General features: G+C 40.6%; 1 protein-coding gene across 1 annotated transcript in view; it reads right to left on the reverse strand.

Moving 5' to 3' along the window:
* Positions 1-371: 371 nt before the first annotated feature.
* DCBLD2 (discoidin, CUB and LCCL domain containing 2) overlaps positions 372-26,427 on the reverse strand; it is a gene marked incomplete at its 5' end in the record, with an annotated part of 38,238 nt that continues 12,182 nt past the window's right edge. The window contains 14 exons of the mRNA XM_082336609.1: positions 372-827; positions 1,913-2,050; positions 2,599-2,648; positions 3,036-3,129; positions 4,053-4,223; positions 4,619-4,766; positions 9,176-9,300; positions 10,455-10,670; positions 13,545-13,585; positions 14,257-14,390; positions 17,537-17,609; positions 18,976-19,027; positions 20,203-20,340; positions 24,697-24,924. Coding sequence (XP_082192735.1) covers positions 385-827; positions 1,913-2,050; positions 2,599-2,648; positions 3,036-3,129; positions 4,053-4,223; positions 4,619-4,766; positions 9,176-9,300; positions 10,455-10,670; positions 13,545-13,585; positions 14,257-14,390; positions 17,537-17,609; positions 18,976-19,027; positions 20,203-20,340; positions 24,697-24,924 — 2,051 coding nt within the window. The 3' untranslated portion in view covers positions 372-384. The remainder of the gene's footprint in view (positions 828-1,912; positions 2,051-2,598; positions 2,649-3,035; positions 3,130-4,052; positions 4,224-4,618; positions 4,767-9,175; positions 9,301-10,454; positions 10,671-13,544; positions 13,586-14,256; positions 14,391-17,536; positions 17,610-18,975; positions 19,028-20,202; positions 20,341-24,696; positions 24,925-26,427) is intronic.

The following is a 26,427-nucleotide window of genomic DNA, read 5'->3' on the forward strand; positions in this document are numbered from 1 at the left end:
GGATTTGGGATTTTTTTTCCCCCAAAAATAGTACCATTAGCAAGAAATTACTGGCTTTCGTACTTTAAACTGTTTCTCCCAATTGATCATTCACATCTATGAATTACTGAAGCTAATCTTGAAGAGTTCTTCTCTCATGTCTGACAGACAATTGTACAGTAGTAATAAAAGTCCACGGTTTTGCAGGAAACAAGCTGTAATTATACATACAGCTTAAGGAAAGGCAGAATTCCTGGCTTCCCAGACCTCCAATACCACATCTTTTGGTTCAACATCATATTATTTAAGACTAACAATATCAAAACGATGCAATTAAAAAATGAAACTGTCAGCTTTATGGAACTGGCTTTTAAAAACAAGCCATCGTTCTACTGTACTCGTCAGCTAACTTAGTTCATCCTTACTCCCAGTGGAATGGGCCATGCTCTGCGGTACCTGGTACACCAATTCGTCGGCAGCACCTGGCCCCGGCTGCCCCTTTGGTGTATCGTACAGCGCCTGTGCTGATGATGTGCTGTCTGTCCTAGATAAGAGTTTATTGTAAGTTCCAACCAGTGGAGGAGCTTGATTCCCTGCAGCTTTGAAGGTGGAAATGGAAGGAACGCCCAGAGGAGTGCTGGGATGGCTGGACATGTCCATGATTATTGGAGTTGCATATTCTGGTCCAGTTATAGGTAGTGGTTCAGCATAAGCATGGTAAACTTCTTGTACAGGTGAATTGTAAGGGTCCAAATCGGCGTAACTTGCTTCTTTCCCTTCCTCCGGCTTAAAGGTTGATCTCTGATGAAGCGTGCCGACAATTCCCCCTACCAGTGGCTGAGCATACTCTGTGTTGCAAGGCCCAACAAAACAAAATAAAACCACGCTTAATAAGAATTTTTACAGTGGCATCACATTAAATACAACCTGTCAATCGTGTCACAGAAATTATCATCCTAAATCAAACCGGGGGTCTGTCTCTGTCCGCCAGTGCCAAGTGCTTTGGAGGAAAAAAGTCATTTCCACCAATAGTTAAAGCCATTGGGATAGCTACAACATCCCGACTTCTCAGGTTTATACTTCTTCCCTTGTGAGCTGCAATTTCCCATGCTGTAAATCTGCCTCAAAACAAAGTTTTTTGAAACATGCTTCCCTGCAAAATGAGAATTAAATGAAATTATCCTGCCTGGCTTTGGATAGAAAGTGGTCCTTGGGGCGGAGGGTTTGTCCTCTGAGGGAGGAAGCCTGCATGTGGTCAGCTGAGATGTTTTAGTTCAACAGATAATCTGAGTTACAAAAGCTGGAGGTGAGAAACCTGGCTAGCTGGGCAAAAACAGACAGGCAGCCAGAAAGAGAAAAGTAATCCTGCCTGCTGTGAAGGCGTAATTCCTGCACGTCTGCGTATTTCTGCCATCAGCGCGTAAGCACAGAACCAAAGGCACAGTCAGTCATCCTCCTCTCGTGACTGGTTCACCAAGTAAAGGGCATAGGCTGGTATCAGTAACTCCTCCTTTTCTAGATCAAAAGAATGATTTAATCCATACAGGCAGTGTAGGGAACCAAGTGCCATATTTCAGATTTGTGCATGAAGATAATGGGGCAAAATGATTTCCAGCGCATGAAACCATGGCTAAAAAAATCCTTCAACCCTTTATGGGGTTTAAGAACAAGTACAAATAAAGAAACCTTCAGTTACTGCATTAACTTGGGAAAGCGTCTGTCCACAGCACATCAAGTCAATTAATACGTACTTTTATGATACACTGAGAACGGATCTGACAAAGTTTGCATTTTAAGAAATGCACTTACCAACAGAACTATTAATTTCTCTTCTGTTCCCCAAAACAAACAGGAAATAATTAAATGTAGCCAAATTCCTGACATTTTTTTGGCATTTCATATATATATAGCCCACAAAACCAGTACAATGTACCTGCAGACTCTGTTTGCAGCATTGTTGGGACTTCTCTTGGTCTTAGGTGACTAATTTCACTGCTGCTGTAGCGTACGGGAGTTTCTTCATGTTCTGCTGATTTGGACGGGAGAAACTGCTTCATTCCTTTCCACCATCCTTCACATGGATTAAAAAAAAAAAAACCAAAACAAAACACCTAAGACTGCATATATACCGTGTTTTAAGCTATTCAAATATTTTTACACCACAGCTTATATTTTGTAGTAGCAGGTATTTGCATGACCCTAAGGTTACAAGATCTCTTAGTATTTTCTGGCAGACTGGGGATTCCGAGGTGCAAACGTGACATTTTTTCTGACAAAAAAAAGTACAAAATATATGATTATCAAATGTATAAAGACATTCCTCATAAATTATTTTCCCCCTCATGTTGTAAAATTAAGAGGTTCTATGCTTTGTTTACTAAAAAAAATCTGAAGGTGTAAGCTCTAACAGGAGACAAGGCATTTTCTATTTCTGAAAAAAAAAATTCAGAGAATGAAGCAGTTAAGTCTGTCCAGAAAAGAAATTCAGTGTTCACTATGCCTACATCAGTTAGCATTAGAGAAGCTTCTGCTAGCGGAAACTGTCTGTGTTAGTGCAATCTGAAACACACATCAGACCAGAAATGCCAAGTAAAGGATTTCATAAACCCATCTTGTTACCTGCACGATCCCAGTAAGGTAGATCATACGTGCCCTCGGTTTTTTTCTTGCTGAGAAAAAAAGAAAAAGGGGGTATTTTAGCTAGTCTGCTTATTGGAAGATGCATTAATTAATGCTCAGCAACTGTCAATTTGGTTGTAACTGGTCCTCAAATTTAAAGTATAAGCACCAATAACCTGGCTTGCCATCACCAGTCTGCTGCTACTGGAGAAACCAGTTTTCAGGAAAATCACTTCTAATGAAACCAGTTACAAAAAGCTGTTGGCACTGCCCTCACTATTTAAGTGCACATTTTCTCACAGAGAATACAATTCTGAAAAAAAAAATCCTTCCCCAAGAGTGGAGCACGTAGTTCCCACAGCGATACGTGCAGCATTTCATTCCCGCACGCCAGGCTGCCCTTCACGTAAAGCACTTCCATGCACCCGTTCATTTACCGGTTTCTCCAATGCCACGCACAAACTAAGATAAGAATCAGAGTAGTGAAGACCATCACCAGCACCGGAACCAGAACTGCTGCCAATGCCACATCTGAAAGCCATTAAATTAAGTGGTGTCAGACAGAAGAGCTTCTCATAAGTCAGTTTTTAATTTGAAAATTACTTGGGTAAAGCACGTATTTTTCATGTCTAGCGTCTATCCCGCCAGGTCCCCCAGCTAAGCTATCCTGCTGGATGCTCCCGCAGTGTAAACGCCAATTAATATCTAGCTCTTCTACATGTATGCACAGCTGGCATTTTTGCAAGGTTTTTCATCAAAATCAACAGATTTGTTTTAACGTAAGAAAGATTTTTCAGTTAGAACAACGTATTTTGTTATTAACAAGGCAAATCCAAAGAGCCCAGGAATATGCAACCACTTAAGAAGTGACCACCGCAGCACCGTAACAGTTCATCCCGGGCAGCCTGTGACACGAGCCCATCCTGTCCCCTGCCACCCGAAGGACGCCTCGCCCGTGCCCACAGCTGCAGTGCCCTTGCTCCCTTTTCTGACAACTTTCTTTGATAAACAAAATGATGATGCCAGATGATGTTTTTCAAATTTCATGCCGACGTGACTGCTCCATAAAAGATTAGCTATGTCAAAAGTGTAAGAAATTATCAAATTAAATAACAAAGCAGTTACATCTGGTTAATTCTGAAGGGAAGTCAAGTTGCAACTTCTCCTTCTGACAAAATTTGTTCAGTAATTAAAAATCTGAACTCAGTTTGAACAAGTTTTGAAAGACAGGACTTACATATGTGACTTGGAAGATTGGTTGTGTTTCTGCATGCAGTATGCAACTCTACATTTTTTATCACATGTATATTTAATAACTGGTAAATATTGAAAAGCTCGATAATTCGCTGTAATACATTAAGCATTGAGAACATTGAAATTCAGAAAGCACACTTAATATATGCCAAAGTACTGTAAGGAGTTCCCAAACACTTCTGCTGCTTAACTGTGGATACCTTTGGTTACGCTTGGAGTCACTGTGGTGTTTTTTATTTCCGGTGTGAAAGTTGTTTTATCTGTCTGCAACGAAGTCTTCACTGAATGAATGAAGTCATCGCTGAAGTCATCATTCTTGTCATCATTCTTGTTCTGAGGTGGTGGTGGCATGGTGATTTTAGGAGCACGGCCTTTAGAAGAAAAGAATTTATTAAAAAAGTTATTGGAAGTGCTACTTCTCCATGTTTCCTTTTCAGGAGAAGACAGCTGGAACCATTTGCTCTAAAGCTTTTGTTCACATTATAAAATGAGGAAAAAAACCCCATGAATCAATAACATGGAAAGCAAGCAACTGGTGTCTTTTGAAACACTTACTTATTTTCTAAATTACCTCGTTTACACCTAAACTAGGTATTTTCCAGGTTAAGGGTAGTAACTGGAAGAAATTCAGAAGTAGCAGTTACAGAAGGATTATGCAGCTAAGAAGTACTTTTTTTTTCTCATTGAAAATATACCCACAATGTAATCTTTGCCAAATTATTTCACTGCTTGTTTTGCACAGTTGAAAGGTTTTCAGTTGCCTTACCTATACTAAACTGACATCCTAGCAGTTCTACTTTCATTGCAATTTTCTGGTGCCATTTTAAGGGGTTAATCCTAAAAAAGCGTGCAATAATAGGTGGAATGAAATTATTGCGAACTTCCTGGTGCAATTCAGTGTTCCCTTGGAATATCTAGAAAACAAAACAAACAAACAAAAAAAAGACAAACATTACGTTACAGAAATGCAATAGCAACTAAGTAACTACAACCAATTTGGATGTTTTATTTAGGAAAAATAAACGCTGCAGAATCCTGAAAATTCACCCCAAATGGTGCTGCTGCCTGCACATCTCCACTCACTCGGCCCTATTAAATAGACAACTAAATAAAATAAAGCGGGGGGGGGGGGGGGGGGGGGTATGTGTACGCACGCAACTACTTACTTCAGAATAAAGGTACCGTGTAACATCCTACTGACTCTCCCCAGGCCACGCCTGCTGTTAAAGACATCTCACGTGTTTATGGCACTGAATGATTCTCACTCAGCCCTTTTTGGTAGTCTGCATCGACTCTTCAAACGCATCCAGCAAGCAGGTGTGGCACCGTGAAAGCAGGAACGAAGCGGTGCCTTCAAGCACAGTCTGTCCTGTGCCTGGGTGTGGCGTTTGTCAGAACGCACCAAGAGCCGCAGTCACGGCTGTAACCACGCTGTCCTCCCGTGGTGGCCGTCTGCGAGGGCTGAACCACCAGCAAAATAAAGGATTCCGGTTCAGAATGGGAGCGCTCTCCCTTCTGTCTCTCTCATGCGGAGCCACGCGGTTCTGGAAGAGAAGGGCGCGGGCTTTGCACAAAGGATGAGCTAAAGCTGGGCCTTCGCTGCTGGTCCGCGCACACAACGAACTCATCAAAATTTGCCGATACAGACCGGGTTTGCCTGGCTGACATTAAGCAGGCAGTCACTGCATGGCGCAGCGTAAGCACACCGACAAACTTACAGCCAACGGCAGGTTCTGCACTGAGCTGCTTAAAACAATAGAGAAAGCAGGCCCAGCGCTCCGACCCGGCGAGCCAGCCCATCATCTCCTTGGGGGGCTGCTTTGGTACCACGTCTGCGGGTAGAAGTGAACTATCGCTCCACGGCAGCGCACAGCAGTTGGGCTCTGGCTCTGCAAATGCAGCTCTTGGGTGCTACTGCAACACGTGCCACCACAGAGGTGACAGCAAATGACTAACATATTTGGTTTTAAAGCACTGGTACAGATCGATACTGCAAATCACGTTGGCCATAACGCAGAGCAGAATTATGGCACTTGCCTGAAAAATAAGTATTACAGCGAGGGTTCTGCTCACTCGTACCACCTGCTGACCAATAAAGCACCTTGCCGCTCCTAAGGACAAGCACTGCGTTGTGTAACAGCTGCTGTGTCTGCATAGAATGGAGCAGTCAGGAGTTTTCAGCACGCTTCTGATCAATGCAGGTGGCTGCTGTTTCAACCTTGATACACAAGATAGATAGAGGTTTTTGTATTGCACGGCCGGGCTTAAGTTTTTGTAACACAATGACTTTCAGTATCCCTACAGGTTTGAAAGAAAACAGTTATTCCAGGAAACTGCCCGTTCAAAAGCCCCCCAAAACCCCAAACAACCTCAGAGACTTAAGGGCCTCACCCTGGGCTCCCCGATATACAGAACGTGTCTCCGCTCTCAAAAGACACACAGGCCCCATGACTGTTACTTACGCATAAGAATTTTAGTTTGTCCTTGCATAGGCATTAATTGTCTTCACATTTGAAAGCACTGACTGATCAAATAGACACAGAAGTCAATTTAGTTAGGCACGGAAAAATAAATCACTTGGCAATGTAAATGCCGTCTTCATGTCTGAGTGGATTGGTTTTTTGACATCTTAAATTAGTAACCAGCATTTTTGGTTTTATGTAGCCAAGTAACACTATCAAACTGCTAACCCAGTCACGATACTAAAAGTCTAGGTAGGCAAACACGAGGTATTTGCCTTGCAAGTGTAGACTCTCTGCTCCTCCCCGGCTCGCTGCAGCGCAGATTTACAAGCACATGGCTCTCACTGATATTTGTCCTGCTCTGAATTTAAGCCTATTGTTCTTAAATGTACTTACTAGCAAGGAATGAAGACAGGTTAAACACGAGGGCAAGTCTATGGTGTTATGTTGGAAATAAATGAATAATACAGAGCAGTCACAGTTTGTGCGCACAAGTATTGACAATCTAATGTGACACAGCAAGAACAGAAGACTGGGTTCCAATTTACAGCCACTTTTCCCCTAAATTAGGACAATTTTTTTTTTTTTTTTTAAATTAAGCTGTGACAGGCTTGGATCTCACCTGAGAATTATTTGTTTTGGTAAATATGCAAATGAGAAGCAAAGTACAGAGGTGACTCTGAGGGGCTGCGTCCAGCCCAAACTGCTGTCCTGGATCCTTGTTGGCGCTGTGCCGCGCCAGGGCCCGCTCCTAGAAGGTGGCGCATGCTGCCTCCAGCCACCCGAGCAGCAAACGCACAAGTTACAGATGAGGAAAATAGCTGCCCAGCACTGAACGTTAGTCTTGCTTCAGGTTTTTGAGGCTGAGCACAGCAAAGGCAACGAGAATCATTAACGTTTAACTATTATCGTCAAGAAAGATCAAGTGTTTGAAGTCAAGTGTTACGTAGTAACTTAACTTTTCCTGCAGCTCAATGCTCTCTGTTCATTTCATGTTTTGCACAAAAAAAAAATTGCTTCTGAGCTCAATACAGTGCAAGGGTTTTTTATAAGAAATCACTTTCATATTCCATTATCAAACTCTCTCCATTTGCCTCTGTGCTGTCAAACAAACAAAACTGTTCCAACACTGCAACTTGGATTTGTCATTTTTCCCCAATTCAAGCATTTTATTCTTTTTCTCATATAAAAAAATTTTAAGAAAAGCTTTTTTTGAGTACTGACAGATCTCTACTTGCAAAGAGGACTACAGGAAAGCCTTGGAAAAGCTTCTAGTCTCCTAACCAACGCTGGGAATTAATTACAAACATTTTTCAAAGAAACGGGGAATAGCACCTGCTGGTTTGTCCGGTGGGCAATTATGGGAGGCTCGAAGGGAGAAGCCTGCGTGCTCAGGCATCCAAAAGCGACGCTGTATCAAGTGAGGCCAGGTCAGACAGAGGGAAAAATCTGCTGTTCTGAAGCCTAAGAGAGCAACCGTACTGAGCCCTTTTTTTCTGTCATTTAACTACAGCTGGCACCTCCCGGATACGTATGGTGCTTCATGCACTGAACCTCATGGGACAGAGAGTGTGAAAAAAGATCTGTTGCCTGTAATTTCAAGCTCCACAATTTGTTTCATGTCATGAACTTGCAAGAAAAACAATATGCTCGATTAAAAGGCAACAGCTGCAAAGGTTTTCTAAGAACTACACACAAAGCCTAAATCTAGGCAGCTCGTTAGCTGAGATTTTATTTTATGGCCAGAAGAGGGCACTCGAAAACTAGCAAAAGAGGCTGGATTTTTTTTCCCCCCTTGAATACTTCATACTCGCGGTCTGTTGGTTCACGTGGAGGCTCAAGGAGATGGACCAGCCCCCACAGTAAAGTCTTCTCCTTTCGGGAGAGTTTCCTACTGTGATTATGTTCAGTGTTCACAACCTCTAAACAAGATACTTCAGCCTTTCACTCCCTCGACAGGCTGCTATGTCCTACCTTGAAACGTTCTTAGCCCACGGTGAACAGAAGAAAACCAAGTACGGCTAAGGAGTTACCATTCTCAAGACCCATTTCTAAAAAGTTACTAGGTTGCTAGTTCCTATTCCATGTATGTGATACCACAGGCCGATGGAAGTAAGGTGAATGACATCCAAGAATTTTAAGGAAAACAAGGAAATTCTAGTTCCAGTCGCGTTACCAAGGAGCCTCTCATTTGTTTAAGAAAATCTGATCTGAACCACTGGGAAGACCACGCAGGACATTAATCTTATTTTTACTGTCTATTAAATACTGCAAAACTGTAAACACAGGGAAAATAAAAATTATCTTGCCACGAACGTTAGGTAATTTCTCTGTGTGGCAAAGCATTTACAATCTGAACATGCCATTGCATTTTTTAAGAAAACTCCCCTCTGCGAGGGCTGTTCTGTTACACAAGAGACTTACCAGTATTTTGTCAAAAAGTAAAGTTGACAGGAACATTATAAAAGCTGGAAAATTACTCAACCCCCAACATTTATTCTGTAACCACAGGGGGGTAAGAATGTAAACCTTAATTTTGAAACTTACAACCTATTTTGAAAGAAATCTGATTATTCTTAAAGGGACGCAGTACCAGACAGCCTACCACTGGCAACAGAAGTTTCTTGTATAGAATATTCCCACCCCCAAACAGTAATAAAAATAATATCTGAGTTTCAGAACTGTTCAAATCCTTACATATTTGCATATTCTCATGTTTTATTCTGCATAGATGCTGCTTACGATTCAAAATTACACTGAAAAGGAAAGTTATTTAACACTTCCTCACCGTACCAAACTTAGTGGTGTTTACAAGTGTGAAACCTCCACAGAACACACCTAGAAGCCTGCGGTATTTTTACCTTATCTTTATCCATGCCAGGTTCTCTGTACGCTGTCCATTTCTGTGCATCATCACTGTATAAAATTCTGTAGGCTGAGACGTAATAGTAGTACTCTGCTAAGGTTGATCCAGTAGTTGTAATACCTGTGAAAATGAAGGCGCCCAGTTAAGACAAAAAACTGGTACCAGTTTGTAAAAATGAATAGATCAGCTTTTGAATCCAGAGTTACGCAGCTGGAATCGCCACTGCGCCAGTTACCTTTCGAAAAGTTTATCCAAGGTGCCAGGGTCTGAAACTTCTACAGTGACTGAAACCTAATAATCATTTTACTTACTTTCATATTTTAATTCTCACTGTATAACCTTGCTAAGCACTTTTCCCCCATTTCTTGATGGGAACAGCCTGTTCATTTGACCACGGCCCACTTCTGTCTCCAGTTGCCCAGACAGCGCCACTCTCCCCTGCTTTGTGCCGCCAACCTCAAAGCGCCACTGGAAGAACCGTAGCTTCCCGAAGCTGACGCTTCAGCGCTGCCGAAGGACTCGCATAGGAAAAGCTGGTTTGTAAAAGCTTATTAGCACAGGAATTAGAGGAGTAATGTAAAATCCCAACAGTCCCCAGGGAGGTAATAACAAAGGCTGCTGGTAAACCCGAGCTGCTTAATGACAGGAAGCCAAGCTGCTGATAGCAGGGTGTGCAGCTGAGCTCGCAGAGACCAACTCAGGCAGTTGAGAAAGAGACAAACCCAACCTGATCAAAGGAAGATGTTTCACAACAGTCTTAAAGCCCGGGACTCTATGAAGCACATCTACCTAAAGCCACTTTATTTTTGATTTCAGTCAGATTGCAAACAGGCCCATTAACAACAGCAAATCACCTCTGAATAATGAAATCGAAATAGAAAACATTAACGTTTCACTGCGGCCATGACGGGTAGTAGGGAAAACCTAGAAACCTAAGTCAGTACACTTGCGTCAGAGGCACCAGTGGACTGGGCTGCTTGCACACAGATTTGCACCTCCGAGGAGACAATCAGCAGGAAAAGGGAAGCATCGAGGATCCACTAAAACCACAGGAAACACTTCAACAAGCTCTGCTGGAAGAGGTGTTTTCTACTATGAAACTCCACCTGTTCAGCTCCAGGCTCCTCCGTGCACTAGCTAGGACACAGAACCAACTTTGCTGTAACGGTAATTAAATGTCACCGGGACTTTATCTAAGACCAAGCACTGGAAAAAAGGATGTCAGAAACCAAACTTTTTGAATGCTGCTTAAAAGCCCCATCAGATTCACCTACCTGTTATTCTCTTCTCTTTGTTCAAGTCAATCTGCAACCACTGATGTTCATCACTGATAAAAGCAGCCCAAGGAGGACCAACCCTTTTTAGTCTGGCATTTTCAGGTTTCCAGATGTTCACTTGTCCTGTTTGGTCAGACCACTCCAGAACAGATGATGCCGTGATCTGGGAATCAGGGATTACCCCAGATTCCATCCCCAGTGTCCCATAGCAACCTGAGCAACAGAAAAGGTGAGGATTCAAAATGAAAATTCAAGTTACACAATGATTTTACCTCCTTGGAGTTTAAGACTTTACATGCAAATATCAAACTGCCATCTAAATTTATTCCGTAACAACGCTACCAACAAAACACACTGTCTTCTGCTTTCTAACGGTGCTGCTGGAACCAAACTTGTGGTCACGAGTATTCCATGATTTATGCCTGCTCAAGAGTGATGTGGGTATTCTCTCAATCACCACCGCCACAGAGCACTAGAGGAGAAGCTTTGGGGGAGCTGTCATGGTTTAAGAGTATGTATGGTTGATGCAGGAATGGAAACAAGACGACTTGATTATCTGTTCCTTTTTTGTGTCTATATAACTTCTTGTTTTTTAAACCCACCTCAGCATCACAATGTTAATTTGAACAATACACCAAAGCATGTAGGAAGCCATGTCATAATCCTGGCCTTGAGCTCAAACACATCCTTGAAATTAGTTGTATTTTTTTGTCACCATTCTTACTAGAAGTTTCTTCCCATGTCGCATTCTGCTGATGGCTAAAAAATCTCCTAAATGCCTGGCTAAATTTCCTTCTGGCTTGTTGATATCCATTTGCTCTTCGCCAAAATGTTCTTCTGTAGTGCCAACAGTCTTCCCCCCTCACACGTGTGTTCCCCAGCCGCAGCAGCAGAGAGCAAGCTTTGCCTTCAGCCACCAGCCTGAACCACCCAGCCTGGCTTCCCTTTTGCTGTGAGCTCCCCCTCCCTGCAGGCGCCCTGCAGCCCTCCTCTGCAGCCCTCCTCTGCAGCCCTCCTCTGCAGCCCTCCTCTGCAGCCCTCCTCTGCAGCCCTCCTCTGCAGCCCTCCTCTGCAGCCCTCCTCTGCAGCCCTCCTCTGCAGCCCTCCTCTGCAGCCCTCCTCTGCAGCCCTCCTCTGCAGCCCTCCTCTGCAGCCCTCCTCTGCAGCCCTCCTCTGCAGCCCTCCTCTGCAGCCCTCCTCTGCAGCCCTCAAGGGAGGCACAGGCGGCAGAGCCCGCGTGCGACAGGATCCCAGACGAGGCCTTGCCGATGTCCTGTGCGATGGCATTAATAGTTCGTTGTCTCTACTGGACGTACTTCACCTGCCACAGCACAGGATCACATTAGCACGTCACTAACCAAATCCCTTCCCTCATCTCTCATTTCCATCTAAGACGCTGCCAGTTTGAAGCAGAAATGCCTCAGTCTCTACGTGCCCGACCTTGTGTACACGTTTTGCTCCGTGATTCTTCAATTAATTTCTATTACTCAAGTCTCAAAGTCAGCCAGGTCTTCATGTACAAAGTGTTTCATCTTCCTCGGCACTGACCACACCTCTAGCATTAATAAACACACTCTCTATTTTGTACCAAGTCATGAAACCAACTGTTACGGAAGAACCGCACTAGTAACTTCACCACAGTCTGACAAACCTCACCTGAGCACACGACCGAGTCCTCTTTTTCCTTCAGCTAACTCCTGGCCACCCAACTACATACATTTTAATCCAGACCTGCATCTCATCTCTAGCTTATTCCATAATTTCTCAAATGTGTCACTGAAATCCAGATAGTCTCGATCAGCATTTTGTCCTCTCTCTTCATATTTCCAGGCCACATAATTACTTTCGCATACACGATTAGATCACATTGTGAAAGACAAAAAACCCAACAAACCCTGCCTCGATGACCGTGTTTAATATCCTCCATGCATAAGGTCACCAGACATGCAATGCCTTCTTCCAGCTCTTGCAGAGGTCTGGGAGAGAAATTATTTGAATATTATGTGGATTATATTTTCTAATTTTTGCTTGTTTGTATACATTTCCATCTCCAAACACTCCTGCCCATGAGATTCCTGCCTTTACAACCCCAATCAGCATCACTTCTATTTATCTATTAGGGAAAGTATTTGTTTACTTTTGAGGAATATGTGTATGATTTCCCCCTTCTTTTTTTGTTTTTAATTTTATCCTTATGGAAAATAGACATAATGCTTTTGTTAGTTGTGTTTGTTCTTTTTTTTTTTTTAATATTGTTATTAAAACAGTTAAAGAGACTAAGGAAAGGCCACTGTCTTCACAATGCTTCCAACATCCATTTAAAGATGGCATTTCAAGTGACTTACAGAAAAGCTAGCTTCCATTTAGAAAACTACAGCTGATTTGTTTGAAAAACAGATAACTGATAGCAAGTAAAAACATGCAAAGCAGTAAAGCTTTAAAAAGGGCAACACTTGTTATACCAACCAGCAACCCGGCATGCATTTACAAAACCAACCATGGCAGCCAACAGGGGCACAACTGGCACAGAGAGCAGGGCCCAGGAGATGCCCCTCCAGAGCGAGGGACAGTAATTTATCACGTAGCATTCAGCTGCAAGAATGGGGGGCGGCGGGGAGAGTAAAAGGGGGTGGAGAAAGTTGAGGAATCATTTGGGGATTTCTGCGAGCTTTCTTACCGGGCAACAAGGAAAGTGTAAGGAGTAAACCTCGAAAAAACCTTGAATGCACCGTTGTTACAAATAAAGAGCGACTCTTAAGCGCCCAGCTCTGCTTTAGCAGTGTGTCTGAAGTACGGAAGTCAAGTGACTTTAAACCAGACTGTAACAGAGGACCGTAACCTGAAAGAATCTCTTTCTGCAGTTAAGCAAGGCTTACTTTATACATCGCTGTATCTATAAATGTAGTGATTATTAATCATCAAAGTGAGACAGTAAACCAATTCAAAAATATACATTACTGAGAAATGCAGTAAAAAAAGGTCACACTAACTAGAACAAAAATTAAAAAATAAAACACCTGCACACTTGTTTCTACTCACAAAATTTGTATGACAGCATCAACATGTAATACATGTGATAACGCTTACCGCTCGTCTTAAATGTGAAGAGACTTGTAGATAACGGTCCCCTGCAGAGAACAAAAGATGTTTTTTGCCGTAGTCAGTGAGGAAAATTGAAGCAAACTGTCTTCAGTTTATTTTTCTCGTCTGACTGCTTGCCACTGAAACCCGTGCAGAGATGCCTAAACGAGCACTTCGCGATTAAAGTAACGCTTCCTGTCACCAGGTTCAGCACAAACACCTTGCCAACTGAAATCTAGTCCAGAGATACTGCCTGAGTTAAAGGCTTTCAAACAAACATCTGCCCAGCAAAACGCAAGACTTCATTAAAATGCTTCCCTTTTAAATTCAGCTAATCGTAATAACGAGAATCAGTCTCCTCTGATTGCTTTCATTCCTGGGACTTCTGAGATAAAATGACAAGTTACACTCTTTTCCCTGCAACTAAAAAGCTGCCATTAAATTATTATTTTTCCACAGACCATTAGGAATTTATGGTCACGCCATGCATTTTGGAAGATAAAACCTCCGTGCAGAATTCGGGAAATTAATCTTTATGGTCTAGAGGTTAAAAATATCTGGTAAAACAATCGCACCGTAGTAAAAGAGCATTGTGAGAACCTTAAAGAAGAGAACCTGTCCATGGAACACGTAGCTCCGCTAGCTGAAATTAATCCCACGATGAGACACTACCAAGATCTAAGGTGCTAAAGGTAAGGAGAACATAGGAAGTACTTACACTTTTGAGGTGACGTTGTTAGCCAGGGAGCCTTCATAGTATGGGATGCCCTTGCTGATTACAACATTGATTTGGCCACCCAGAGTATTTGACACAACGCCTGCGTGAACACCAGCCATACAAAGTGATGATGACTTGAAGAGGGAGGAAAAAGAAAAACTTAATACTGCATTGTAAATAAATACTACACTGTGTATTGTAAATGCTATATTGTCCAGTTATAGTCTTTGTTGTTATTACATTAAGATACTCTTCTAATTTAACTGTTATCGCTGTTATTTAGAAACCATTCAGCTTTGGTTTACTCTGCAATTTATAAAAACACAAAAATAAGGTCCTGCATTTCACTGTGTCCTCGCCCAGATGTATTTGGAATGTGAATCTTGTAATTAAATAAGCTCAAACAAACGGCAAGCTGAATCAGTCTGAAAAAGCCAGACGGCCAGACTTTCAGCCTACAATAAATCCATTAGACAACAGAAGTTGAATACATAAATACATAGGAAACCTTTTAATAGAAAGCACATTAAAAGTATGTTTATTCATTTTCTCACAATTAAGGAGTGATGCACTGCAGATTTTGTAGCTTTTAGCCCACGGGTTATATTTTTTATTCTAACTCATGTTTAAACTTGGTTTAATCATCCAGCAGTCTGATCCATACAAACCCACAGTCATAAGTGAATACAATTCGTTCTAAAGCAGCCGATTGTACAGGTCAATGGAGATCAGTTACGCAAAAAGTTTTTGCAGGACATCCTGTTCTTTCCTCCTCTCCCTGGACGACGGTGAGCCTGGGTCCACTAACAAATGCCACAGTGATGCTGCCATTTCCCTGGCTTGCAGCTAGCTGGGCCACAGAGAGCAGGACCGACTCACTACACCACGTCCTTGGGCACAGCACGGAGCGAGCAGAGCGCCTCTGTCTCCTGGACCACAACTAGCCCAGGAGATCTTCTCCAGCTGGGAAGCAAACCCTTCCAGGCCAAAGGGGCTTGACCAAGAAACATCCTAGTGCTCAGAGGCAGAGAGACAGTCCAGTTCCAACAAAAGTTTAGCGCAGTGGCTTTGCACCCGTCCACCACATGCACCATAGTTTCTGGAGGATTACTGGCTACGCACAGCGCGGCAGGCATAGACAGAGCTGTTCACAGGTGTTCCTGCAACGTGCAGCACCGGGGTACGCACAGACACGTTCAATTCTGCAGCCCCTCGCTCACATCCAATGAGACTGGGATCGACTTGAATTTTAGAAGATCGAGTGGGCCCACCTGTCCGTGAAGGACCACCTGGGTATCTCCCAATACACCTTCCAGAAACCATATTTACCTTGTTATCACTAGTGTGCTATCCCAGTGCGGACTTGCCCGAGTCGATAAACAACAGATGATGACTGCAGATTTTTATTTACTGTTAACAGTTGCTCCCCCAAACCAAGTCCACTGCTAGCTGCTGCTACTGAACACATTTGCTGCACTGGTCTGCCAGCCAGTCCGCTGGGTGCTACAGAGCCTCAGCACAACTCTTTAAGAAGGAATCAGCAGGTCCCTTCCAGAGAAGGAAGGCTTCAGGGATGATTTTCTTTCTCTCATTATTTTAAAAACAGGACAACTTTCTCTGTGGCTTCTTTAGAAATAATTGCATGGTGCAGCAAGCCAGGATGCCCCTGTATCTCAAGCTCACTGGCAAAAAAACCTGCTCACCAAGACTTTTCCAAAGATAATTCTCCTCAGTATACTCACACATAAAAGCTCTAACCCTGTTCCCCACCCCCCAAATATCCCAAAATCTTTCTAAAGAAATGTAATTAAGTCTCGCTCATGCACCCAGCTCCCCTTTCCTTTCCTACTTTCCCTTGAAAGCAAGAGCATGGGATTCTGCAGTAGACGCAGCTCTCTCCTCCCTGCTCACCAGAACATGTCAGCAATGAGCGCCCCAAGTCCTCAAGGACAGTGGACATTAGGGTCACGCACAAAAGAATCAAGATTTAGGGTATTTTTTAAAGCAGCAAGCAGCTGCTGATCATTTGAAAGAGATGCATGAGAAATCTCTCCCTGAAACGTTGTCTAACGTGCTGGACGATTTGATTTCTTGCCACACAGCTTGACTTCTGGGAAATTCTCTGCCTTCTATTCAGAGCAATAAAGTATACAGAAAGAAAGTCACAGGGCATTTATTTCCTAAAGTTTCCTTTTTCCTCCAGAGAAAACAGTTTTTCCAGATTTTGGCAAAAAATGTCCCAACAAGCAGAACTCCTGCTGATGCTGCAAATACGTTAGGCAGAGAATCAACTTCGTCTTGTTACTAGCTACAAAAATTACCTCGCAGCCATTTAGTGAGGACTCACTGTGGACCAGAACATGTAACACAGCTACGCTGTGGTGACATTTTTACATACGGGTAATTATTTAAGCAGGTAGTCTAGGATTTACAGACGTTTGAGAAAAGAACATCAGAAGGGCACACTTTAGGTTCATATTTAATATTAAAATCTGTGCTCACTAACGTTTTAAAATTGTCTTTCCTCTGTGCTAGAACTAATGGCTTATTAAAAGAGTATTTTAAGATAAACAAAGATATTTAATGTAATTGTTTACTAGATTGCTAGCAGAATTATAATCACTTAAACATAAACAAAGCAAACGCTCTCCAGTCCTATGGCAGGTATGCAAATTCAGTTACAAAAGCTTACAACAGAAAAACGGTGTATAGGTTTTTGTCGTGTTCTAACTAAATAGTACATTATTAACGGTTTTCATTTCCAGTTTATAGCACTATTAATGTTACAGTATTAAATCTGTTTTGCAAATGGTTTTATAGCTGCTGAGCACCAATAGTATTTCATCCCTCATGTTGTAATAAAAAATTAAGATAACCACTGAGACCCTGTATTTAGAGATGCATTGCAGTGTCGAAAACAAGGGGACACCATTAAAAGAACTGGTTCTCTCTTTATAAATCTGAATTTCCCAACCTCATAAAGCCAATAAAAACAAAACAGGAAGCAGAAAACAATATTTGGATTGATCCACCCTTCTCAGCAGGCCTTACAAAAACGTTTGAGTCCCTACTACACTACTTCACTTCTTGGAGATGGCAACATCTGAAGCACCAGCCATTTAACAGCTGTGCGAAAAAATTAGTACCATGCTATTCACCTTAGGAGGTACAAACTCCAGAACCCAGGCAGCAGAACTAATGTGAACAACTATAATTGACTTGTAATTACACAGTGTGCGTTTTACCAAAATTCATGTGAGCCCACGGTATTTTTACTCACGTCTCTGTATCCATGGGGAATAGTGCCTGAAACGTCAGCAAAAGGAATCACACATCCAGCTGGACAATACTTACTGGAAGAGAAGAAAATATCAAGTCAAGATATGCATGCAACTACAACTCCTATAATGTTATAAAACAGTCACTATGTTTTTAATTTACAATACACTGTTATAATTCATATATCACTATTTAAGGATATATCCTAATTGAAGACATATCAAATTAGACAATAAAATAGGAAGAGAAGTACACAACAGGAGAACAGACATTTGAAAAGGTTTTAAAAAATGTCTCAGCTGAAACTACAGTTCCAGTCTCAATATAATAAATTCATAAAGCCAGCATTTTATATTATAAATACTGCATGGCTTCTGTAAATTGAAAGTCATTAAGTACCAGTATTAACGAATTTTATTTTATAAACTGGAGACCTGCAGAACTATTTGTTTTGCATCCTTAAGTAATACATCTGAAAAGTAACGTTATTTTATAATAGCTCCTGGCAATGCTTTGATCATAAAAACCTGGCCAAATTCAGTTAATGTCACTAGCTCGTGAAAAGCAAGAGGCAAGACATCTGCACCTCTGACGCAAGCTCGTGTTCATGTTCTAGTGCCATTTCATGCTGCACATACAAAAACTATTACATCTTCAAGATTTAACAGTGAACTGGAGTAAACTATTAACATTTTTCACTGCAGTTCAACAACAGTTGAAGCAACTTTGCAGGTTCCACGAAAACAGCAGGATGCAGAGACTTCAACACACGTTGAGTAAGGCCAGAACCTACAATCAGAGCCCTATTTTGGAACTCGGGAAAATGAGAGAGGAATGCAAAGGCTGCACTTTGAAACGTTTCATGATGCCAGGGCTGAAGCCCTCCAAAAAGTAAGTTTAGGTACTTCACAACAGTCTGCAGCTGTAAACACCACCCTTGCTTTAGATGGAAACGGAGAAGGAGAAAACAGGGAAATGGCATGTTTCCCCTAACAGAAGGTACAGCATTTTGTGTCTCCACAGAACCTCATTAATTCACACTGAACTGTGAAAGGGGTTTGTAATTTTTAAGAATTTCATAGTTCTCCTTAGATAACTGTAATATGAATTTCAGTATTTAAGGTGTATACCTGCTGTAATATGTGTTTACAAAAGCAATATTCCTTCTATGGGAATGAGATATTAGCTCGTATGTGTTAGTGCAAATTAACGAGGTTCTACTGTATACTGCACGTAAATAACAAAACCAGGAGAGACAGAGAGAGGAAGGAGGAGTGCAAATGTCAGCACTATTCAGCTCTAACCCCAATTAGTTTGTTTCTTAAGTTCTCTGGACAGCCAATTTTCAAGCTGCATCAGGTATAAGGAACAGAGTGAAGTAGAAACACTAAAATAACTTCATGAAAGAGATTGGGGAGAAACAGGTAAAATCAGTCTTACTTGAATTCTGGTTCAGAAAAGTGACTTGCATTGTCTAAACAGGTAATTAGGTCTGGAAAGAAAAAATGTTAGGTCAAGAGGATGATAAAGACAACAAGTTTGAGTATGCTTTTTAAAGTGCACAAAAATATACATTTGAGCCTCTGTGGCTTAACCAAAAGTCTCAGAATGAAAAAAACACGTTCCTACTGAATTTCCTTGCAACAGATTTTGTATTACAGTAGAACCTTGATAATTTGTCTGAGTAAGTAGGAAATCCACTGAGAATGTGACACAGACAAGAAGAGAAACACTACAAACCTTTATTTTTTGTGCAGCTTAATTTTAATTTATAGCTATACTTAAGAGAACCTGACATAATTCAAAGACACAAACGTATACTCTTTTCACAAAATTAAATTAATAAGCTAGGCCTGTGTTTCCAGCATATAACAGGCGTACGGTACTGAAAGCAGGCAGCACAGGGAACAAACATTAGAGCGCCATGTTACTGGCATCCATGACTGATATCTCAAATTTCACGTTCAGTCTGCTGTGTTTCAGCACATACAGTCCAAAATACAGAGAGAAAAGCATCAGAAAACCCACAAAATATAAATTAAAAACGAAAACTCTTTATCTGCTCTTCTTAGAATTATTTCTAAAAAGGGTTTTCTCAAGCCTTTTGCCTTGGGACGCAGTTGCTGGCAATCCTTCACTTCCTTGTGGACCACGTATGTCACTCACCATTACGATGAGTGGAAGGAGATGCAAAACAAATACAGCAGCCTCCTTCAGAGGCTAGAATAACCAAAAACACAGAAAAAACAAGAAATGGCAAAAAAACCTTAAAAGTAGGCAGCAGATTATATAATTAGAGAGTTGAGGGAGTATAGGAAACTGTTACTGAAATAAAATTTTCCATGATGCTGGTCTGTAGGATATATATACAGTTCGATAAGAAATTTTTTTTACCTGAAGCAGCTCTTTCATTCATAACAGGTAACTGTGATTCTTGCCCTGCTATGCAGGGCAAGCTTTGATATAATTTCTTTAAAACTACAGTAACTTAAATAGTAACTGGACAGTCCAATTTCCTGTGCAGAGGTATCAGGAAGACTGCATTAGAGGTCTGCATTTTTAGAAGTTAATTTGTGAGCACGCAGGAATAAATAAATTAGTTCTGTGTTTTTACTAGGCGGCTCTAATTTTACCAGCATAGAAAAATTACCAAATAATTATAAATACCTGATTTGTCAGTGGTTGAATAAGCTGCAAGGAATCCACGTCCAGAAGTGTGTATTCCACTCATGAACTGTACTGTGATTTCATTACTTTTTGAAGTAATTAAACCATCCATTTGAAAGCCAAACCCACAATATTTTCCTATGGAGAGAAGGAGGAGAACAGACATGGACCAAAACCAACATACGGAATAAGCATCTTTTTTCATTTGCAGCGTAAGCTCTCATTACTTCTGGCGTATATTCAAAACCAAATACATGTGTGTGACACTAAATAACGTAGTCAGTGTCCATTTAAAGCAAATGGCAGAGCATGGGTGCCACATTTATTTTGCCACTGTCAACAGGTGAGAGTCTCTCACACCCTTAACACTTGCAAATAAATGTGACCTTATCCCCTTCGCCTCTAGCCATGCATAACCCTTGCAGTCAGCTCTTCAAAGACCATGGAAATCTGTCAAGGAAAAGGATCAAGTTAGGGCAACGAGAATCATCTACAGAAGCAAATGAGAAAAAAGCCCTTCTCTTCCCTCGGCTGTTGGGGCACTGCTTCCTTGTCCATTATGTCATCGTTTCTGTCAACTACTTAATTTTGGACAACAGCAGGCATGATTCACTGCGCTTCCGCATCAACACACAAGCATATGTGAGTACCATTAATATAAACTGCCAGTTGGTTCCCTTTCTGTTTTGCTGCACCTGTAACACCTAACAGAGGTTCTGCATCTGGATACTTCTCTTGCCATCCAAAATGACCAAAAATAATACATTTTAAACTGAGATGCTGGAGTCTGCAGATATTGACAATATTTGTCCTATGACGTCCTAGAATTACTACCAAATGACATTACCTGGATGAATGGCAGTTAAACAGACCCAAATCAATATGGAATTCTCCAGTCCTACTAATTAGAAACTTTAATAAAATACTGATCAGTTTATTAACCTGTTAAGAAAAAAAAAAAAATCTTCTGTTCTATAGGCTCCCTTGATCATTCAATGTTGTAAACCACCTATAATGCTATTTAAGATTCTGCAGTGGATAATCAAAGTGGATAATCACCAGCAGAAAATGACACTGCATATGTTTCAGTTCACCATTCATTTATTTGCTTTCTTGATAATGTTATCATATTGTAAAATAGCAAAAACAGAAGCCAGACTCCCTTCTCAACTAAAGGCAAATTACCATACTAAAGTAGAGGGAGTGGAATAACACTGCCCTGCAGGAATAGTTCTTAACAAATATAATACAGAACAAATATAATGCAAATATAATGTGTATGTCAAATTCCTTTAAAAAGTGAACTGCACTCTCTAAATACTAATAAAATTTTAAAAAATTAGAAATACAAATTCCTGTCATTATTCAGAGCTTTCTAAATGTTGCTTATTCAGATATTTTTTGAACAAAGCAAAGGTATTTTCTAACGAAAAAAAAAAAAAAGAAAAGAGTCTACAATACTTTAATGACGTTTATAATATTATACAAATAGAACCTTACCTCAATTCACTGCTTAAACTGGTGATCAGCAAGAGTTACAAAGAAGTAAGTTCCCTTTTACCAAGGCTCCACATTGACCCTATGTTTTGCTCTAAGTCCTGTTTCAATGAGGAATTGCATTCATTATGATGAACTGCATCACTTTTCCAACTACCACTTTTCCTTTTTTTTAAGTTTTGTTTGCAGCCACTGGATCTTGTGACACGACTGACCAGCATGAGACTCCTCTCAGGGTAGGTCAGACTGTCCTCAAGACACCATTTATCCTCTTCTTTGGCAAATACACAGGGCAAGACATTTAAATCTAGCTTGGATAAACTATCCAGTGCTGCTTGCACCATGGAGATACAGCCTTTGACAAACTGTAGACTGATGCACCTTATGATTCATGGCAAGACGTACTTTTGAGACTATAAATCATTTTTCTAACTCTTTCCTGGCCTTTCGCCAGATTTTTAGCAATCTTTTTAAAAAGCAGGCACTAGAAATGGAGAAAACACAAGCGCTGCGACGCCTCTGTCAATGGTACGTGCAGAAGATGTAATATTACTATTTTGTCTGCACTTATGCGTTGAAGGGCCCCAAGTGCTTTCGTACACCAACGTTACAGCAGGAGAGGGAATTCCCACGGTAGCTTACATTCTCTGCTCCTATAGGTCTGGGCCTACATTGTAGGTATTAAATAAGTGGACCCACAGTGATTGGACTGCGATGAAATCTAATACAGAACACCTCTAGATCTTACCTAAACCAGAGACAACCTTGGTGCCAAGGATTTGAATCTTCTTTTGATTTATTGATAAATATTCAAAAGGCTGGGAATGAGAACTGGCCCTTAAAAGCATCATTAGAAACCTTCTCTGTTTATCAATAAACTAACCCGCTAACAATTCATTTTTTAATCTCATCAGCCAATTTCTAAGCCATTTGGGGTTAAAGTAGGTATCATTGAATTTCAGATTTTATGTAATACAAGTATTTTAAAGTTAGACCATGTCAGTAGTCTTGAACGGAAAAAGTTAGGATAAATCCAGATTTCTTCCAAACGGATTCAGGTCACTGTTTAATCTCTCCAGTGTTTGTTGCTTCAAACATGAACATTCAAGAATCTGCATCATCTGTATCTGCCACTGTTAATATCACTGTTTGTTCTGTGATTTAATTTATTAAGAGCAGAACAACACACACATTTGCTCAACATACTGTGCTACTACACCAGCTGGGAACAGCTGAAAGTCAAGAGAAACAAATGAAGTAGAAAATTTACTCGAACCCATTAAGTCACTTGTAAAAGTGAGTAATAGACTTATCAGAACTGGATGTTCCTTGCCATTTTAGGACTTCAGCGTTTCCTATTTTAGACCAAGTCTGGCTCAACAGCTCCAAGCAGATACTTATTTTCACACACCCTTATCTAGGTAACAGCTGGAAAAGAGGGTTAACAAAGCTAACGTTCCACTAGCCTCTTTATAAAAAGACTCAGTTTAGCGGGGTGGACATTTGAGTCGCACAAAAACAGTCTTGGTGAAGTAAATCTCTCTCTCTCTCTCTCTCTCTCTCTCTCCCTCTCTCTCCAGATTAAAGCTTTAGGAAAGAAAATAAAATTCATCTGCACAATAACAACTAATTTTAGTGAAGGAAGAATGACAATGCTTTTTGAGTTTTATGCAAACAAGGGTCTTAAAACCCTACATATACCCTGACATAGATGACAATGTCACACTGCTATTTGGAAAAAACCCTGCCTTATAGTCATGAAATTCAATTTGTCCTCTTAGAGAGGACAAAAATTAAACTGTGGACATTATCAGAAGATGGGGGATATTTGAACTACACAACTTTTGAAGCCTGACATCCTTTAATACCACCAAGATGAACAGCTCAAATCAGAGGTATTCCAAAAAAAAAAGACAGACATTTCAGGTAAGATATATAGATATAGATATAGATATATACACACTTTTTTTTTTTTTTTAACTTTTTTTTTTTTTTAATGAAGATCCTCATAGTTTTGCAATTCCCTGCTTACAAGAACTTTGCAAGCTACTGGGAAATGTCTGAGAAAAAAAACAACCACATTACAGTGGAGTTTCCTTTAAGAATCTGCAGAATCAAAGATGATTATAGGATCTGTGTTGCATTTAGCATCTAGTTGTGTGCACAAACAAAACGTAGGATGTTCTGCTATCATTACTACTCATCATTTTTTCAGTACATTTTTAGGATATAGGAATTGTGAAAAGACGACAAATGTTTACATACGCTTTAATAACAGTAAACAAAATGCAATTACTTAAGAACAATTACATTAAGAATACTCTGGCATTCCAAACAGAGTTCATCTCCTGAGCAGCAATGGTAAACATACTTGAAATGAGCATGTCACCAGAGAAAGGGGCAATCAGACTACTGTTTTCTTTACCACTTCTATTTTTATATAGTCACAGTGGCACCTGTAATCCCTCCCTGTACTGAAGACCTGTAGAGCATACAGGAGACTCTCTCCTTAGCTGTGCTTTCTAACAGTACTATCAGTAGTAAATTCACTAAAAGTGGTCCTTGATGGCTGTTTTTCTACTGTGGTGAGGTACATCCTGTGCTCCTCAAAGTTTTGCAGAGTTTCCTTGCTATGAAGCTCAGGAAAAACACAACTCTGACTACAGAATTACTGAAACTTCTTTCTTTACCTTATTTGAGATTCCTGTAAATAATAAACACTTCTTTCTTTTTATCACTTCTCATAAGACTCAAAATCCACACTGTACAAAGCAGTGTATGAGGTATTCAGGCAAGGTCTTACCCCGCCAAATATCCAACTGAATTATAACAGTTTTCTAGGGCTATAAAAAAAGAACTTAACTATACACCTAGTAGTTACTTTATGCTCAGAGCAGGTAAACAAGGAGAAATTTTAAAAGTAACAAAAGTACCAACAGCATATCCAAGTTCTACACAAGACAATACCTTTCAAATACCAATAATAAAAGCTCCTACCTATCTCTGTCCTGGTGGGGCCAATCCCATTGTGAACTCTTAAGTAACTGGAATGACAAGAATCTGAGTCATCAATATCAAAATCGCCAAATTTGAGCTGAACTCGCTGCCCAGGCTTCACACGGATTTCCCATTCACAAACTGTGCTATTGGGAGAGGTCTGTGGGTAGTTTATCGAAGCAAGAGTTCCACTTTCAGGGCCCAGAACGGTGTGTCCACATCCATCACCTACAAAAGAACAAAAATAAATCATCTATGCACATTCATCTTCAAAGCTTCACTGGTGATTTAGTCGTCCTGGTTTATTAACAGTGGTATAAGATTTGTTGGGTTTTTTAACCATACTAATCATATTGCAAAAAAACTCCAAGGTAAGTCACATGCAGATGAAACAGCAATTGTGAGAAAACACCATTCAGCTAATGTTAGCTTCTCATCACAGGTGGCCAGAGAGCTGCTATGACTTCCTCAACGAGATAAAAATTCATCCTTAATGACTTAAAAAATTGCACAGACAGTACAGAGAATGTCCCTGCTATTTCATGTTCCCTCAACACCTACGTACAGAAGAAAACAGGTTCTGAAAAGGAGGGAGAAACCCTCCAATAAAACAAGAGCACATCAGTTTTACTGTTGTTACCGTATTCCCAGCACGATGAAAAAGAACAGAAGTGGAAAGACAGCAGACACCAAATGCTCTACTGAAAACAACTGCCAGGTCTGACCATCACCAAACTGCTCGTGTGTTCTTTTCTACTGTACCGCAATTCTGATGCTGTAATTAATTCTTACAGCTCTTTAGAGAACGTGCTCCATCATTCTGGATTTGTACAACAAATTAAATTATAACTCCAACCTGGAGCCCTCTACCTAACATTTCAGTATTAATTTTAAACAGCAGTAAGAATACTAAAGAAGACTTGTTTAACAAGTGGAAAAAATAGCACAAATTGTGTAATCTCAAAATCAAATTATAAAGAGCAAACTGATAAATCTATTTACTCAACAGCTAGACATGAATTTCCCCCAGTATGTAGTACAAGAAGTGTAAGAATTTGTGTGTTGTTTTGCAAACAAGAACGTTCTTTAAGTAACATCCACCATCACTGGCTCTTTATAAATTACTGCATCAAGATGAAACAAAGTATTCCTGAGCACAAGGACAGACCCAGGAAAATCAACACCTGCAATAACATAAGCCCCATAAAATAAGCCTCATAATATCTCTGATTTATTTTTGTTGGCACTGGAGGCTAAAAAGCCTATTTATTGAATTTAGTCCCATGAGATGAGCAGGCCAGGAACAGCATTATCACATTTTCAACATTTGACACTAGAAGGTCCAGAGATCTTTTGAAAGAGACCTGTACATGTTATCCTAAAAGCAATCAGGACCTTTCAGGATCTTGAACAAAGTAATGTAAGCAAAAACAGCAAAGACAAAAATCAGATTAGATATGCTGCTAAAAAATTGTCTTCGACACCACTCCAAATACATTTATTCTCTGTAGGTCCATTTTACCCTTCAAAATTCATGCCTGCGTATACAAGTGATGGTGATTACAACAGGTTTAACATTATGTCAAGATTTCACACTCTGGAAATGCATAGTGATCAACATCATTTGTACTGACAGATGTTTGTTTTGACAGCTAGAAGTGTCAGTCTGAAAGTGTTTCATATCACACACTAACACGTGCAGTTCCGCTACTAAACATGAAAAGGTAAGCT

Source organism: Platalea leucorodia (genome assembly GCF_965183815.1).
Source record: "Platalea leucorodia genome assembly, chromosome: 2".
Lineage (NCBI taxonomy): Eukaryota > Metazoa > Chordata > Aves > Pelecaniformes > Threskiornithidae > Platalea > Platalea leucorodia.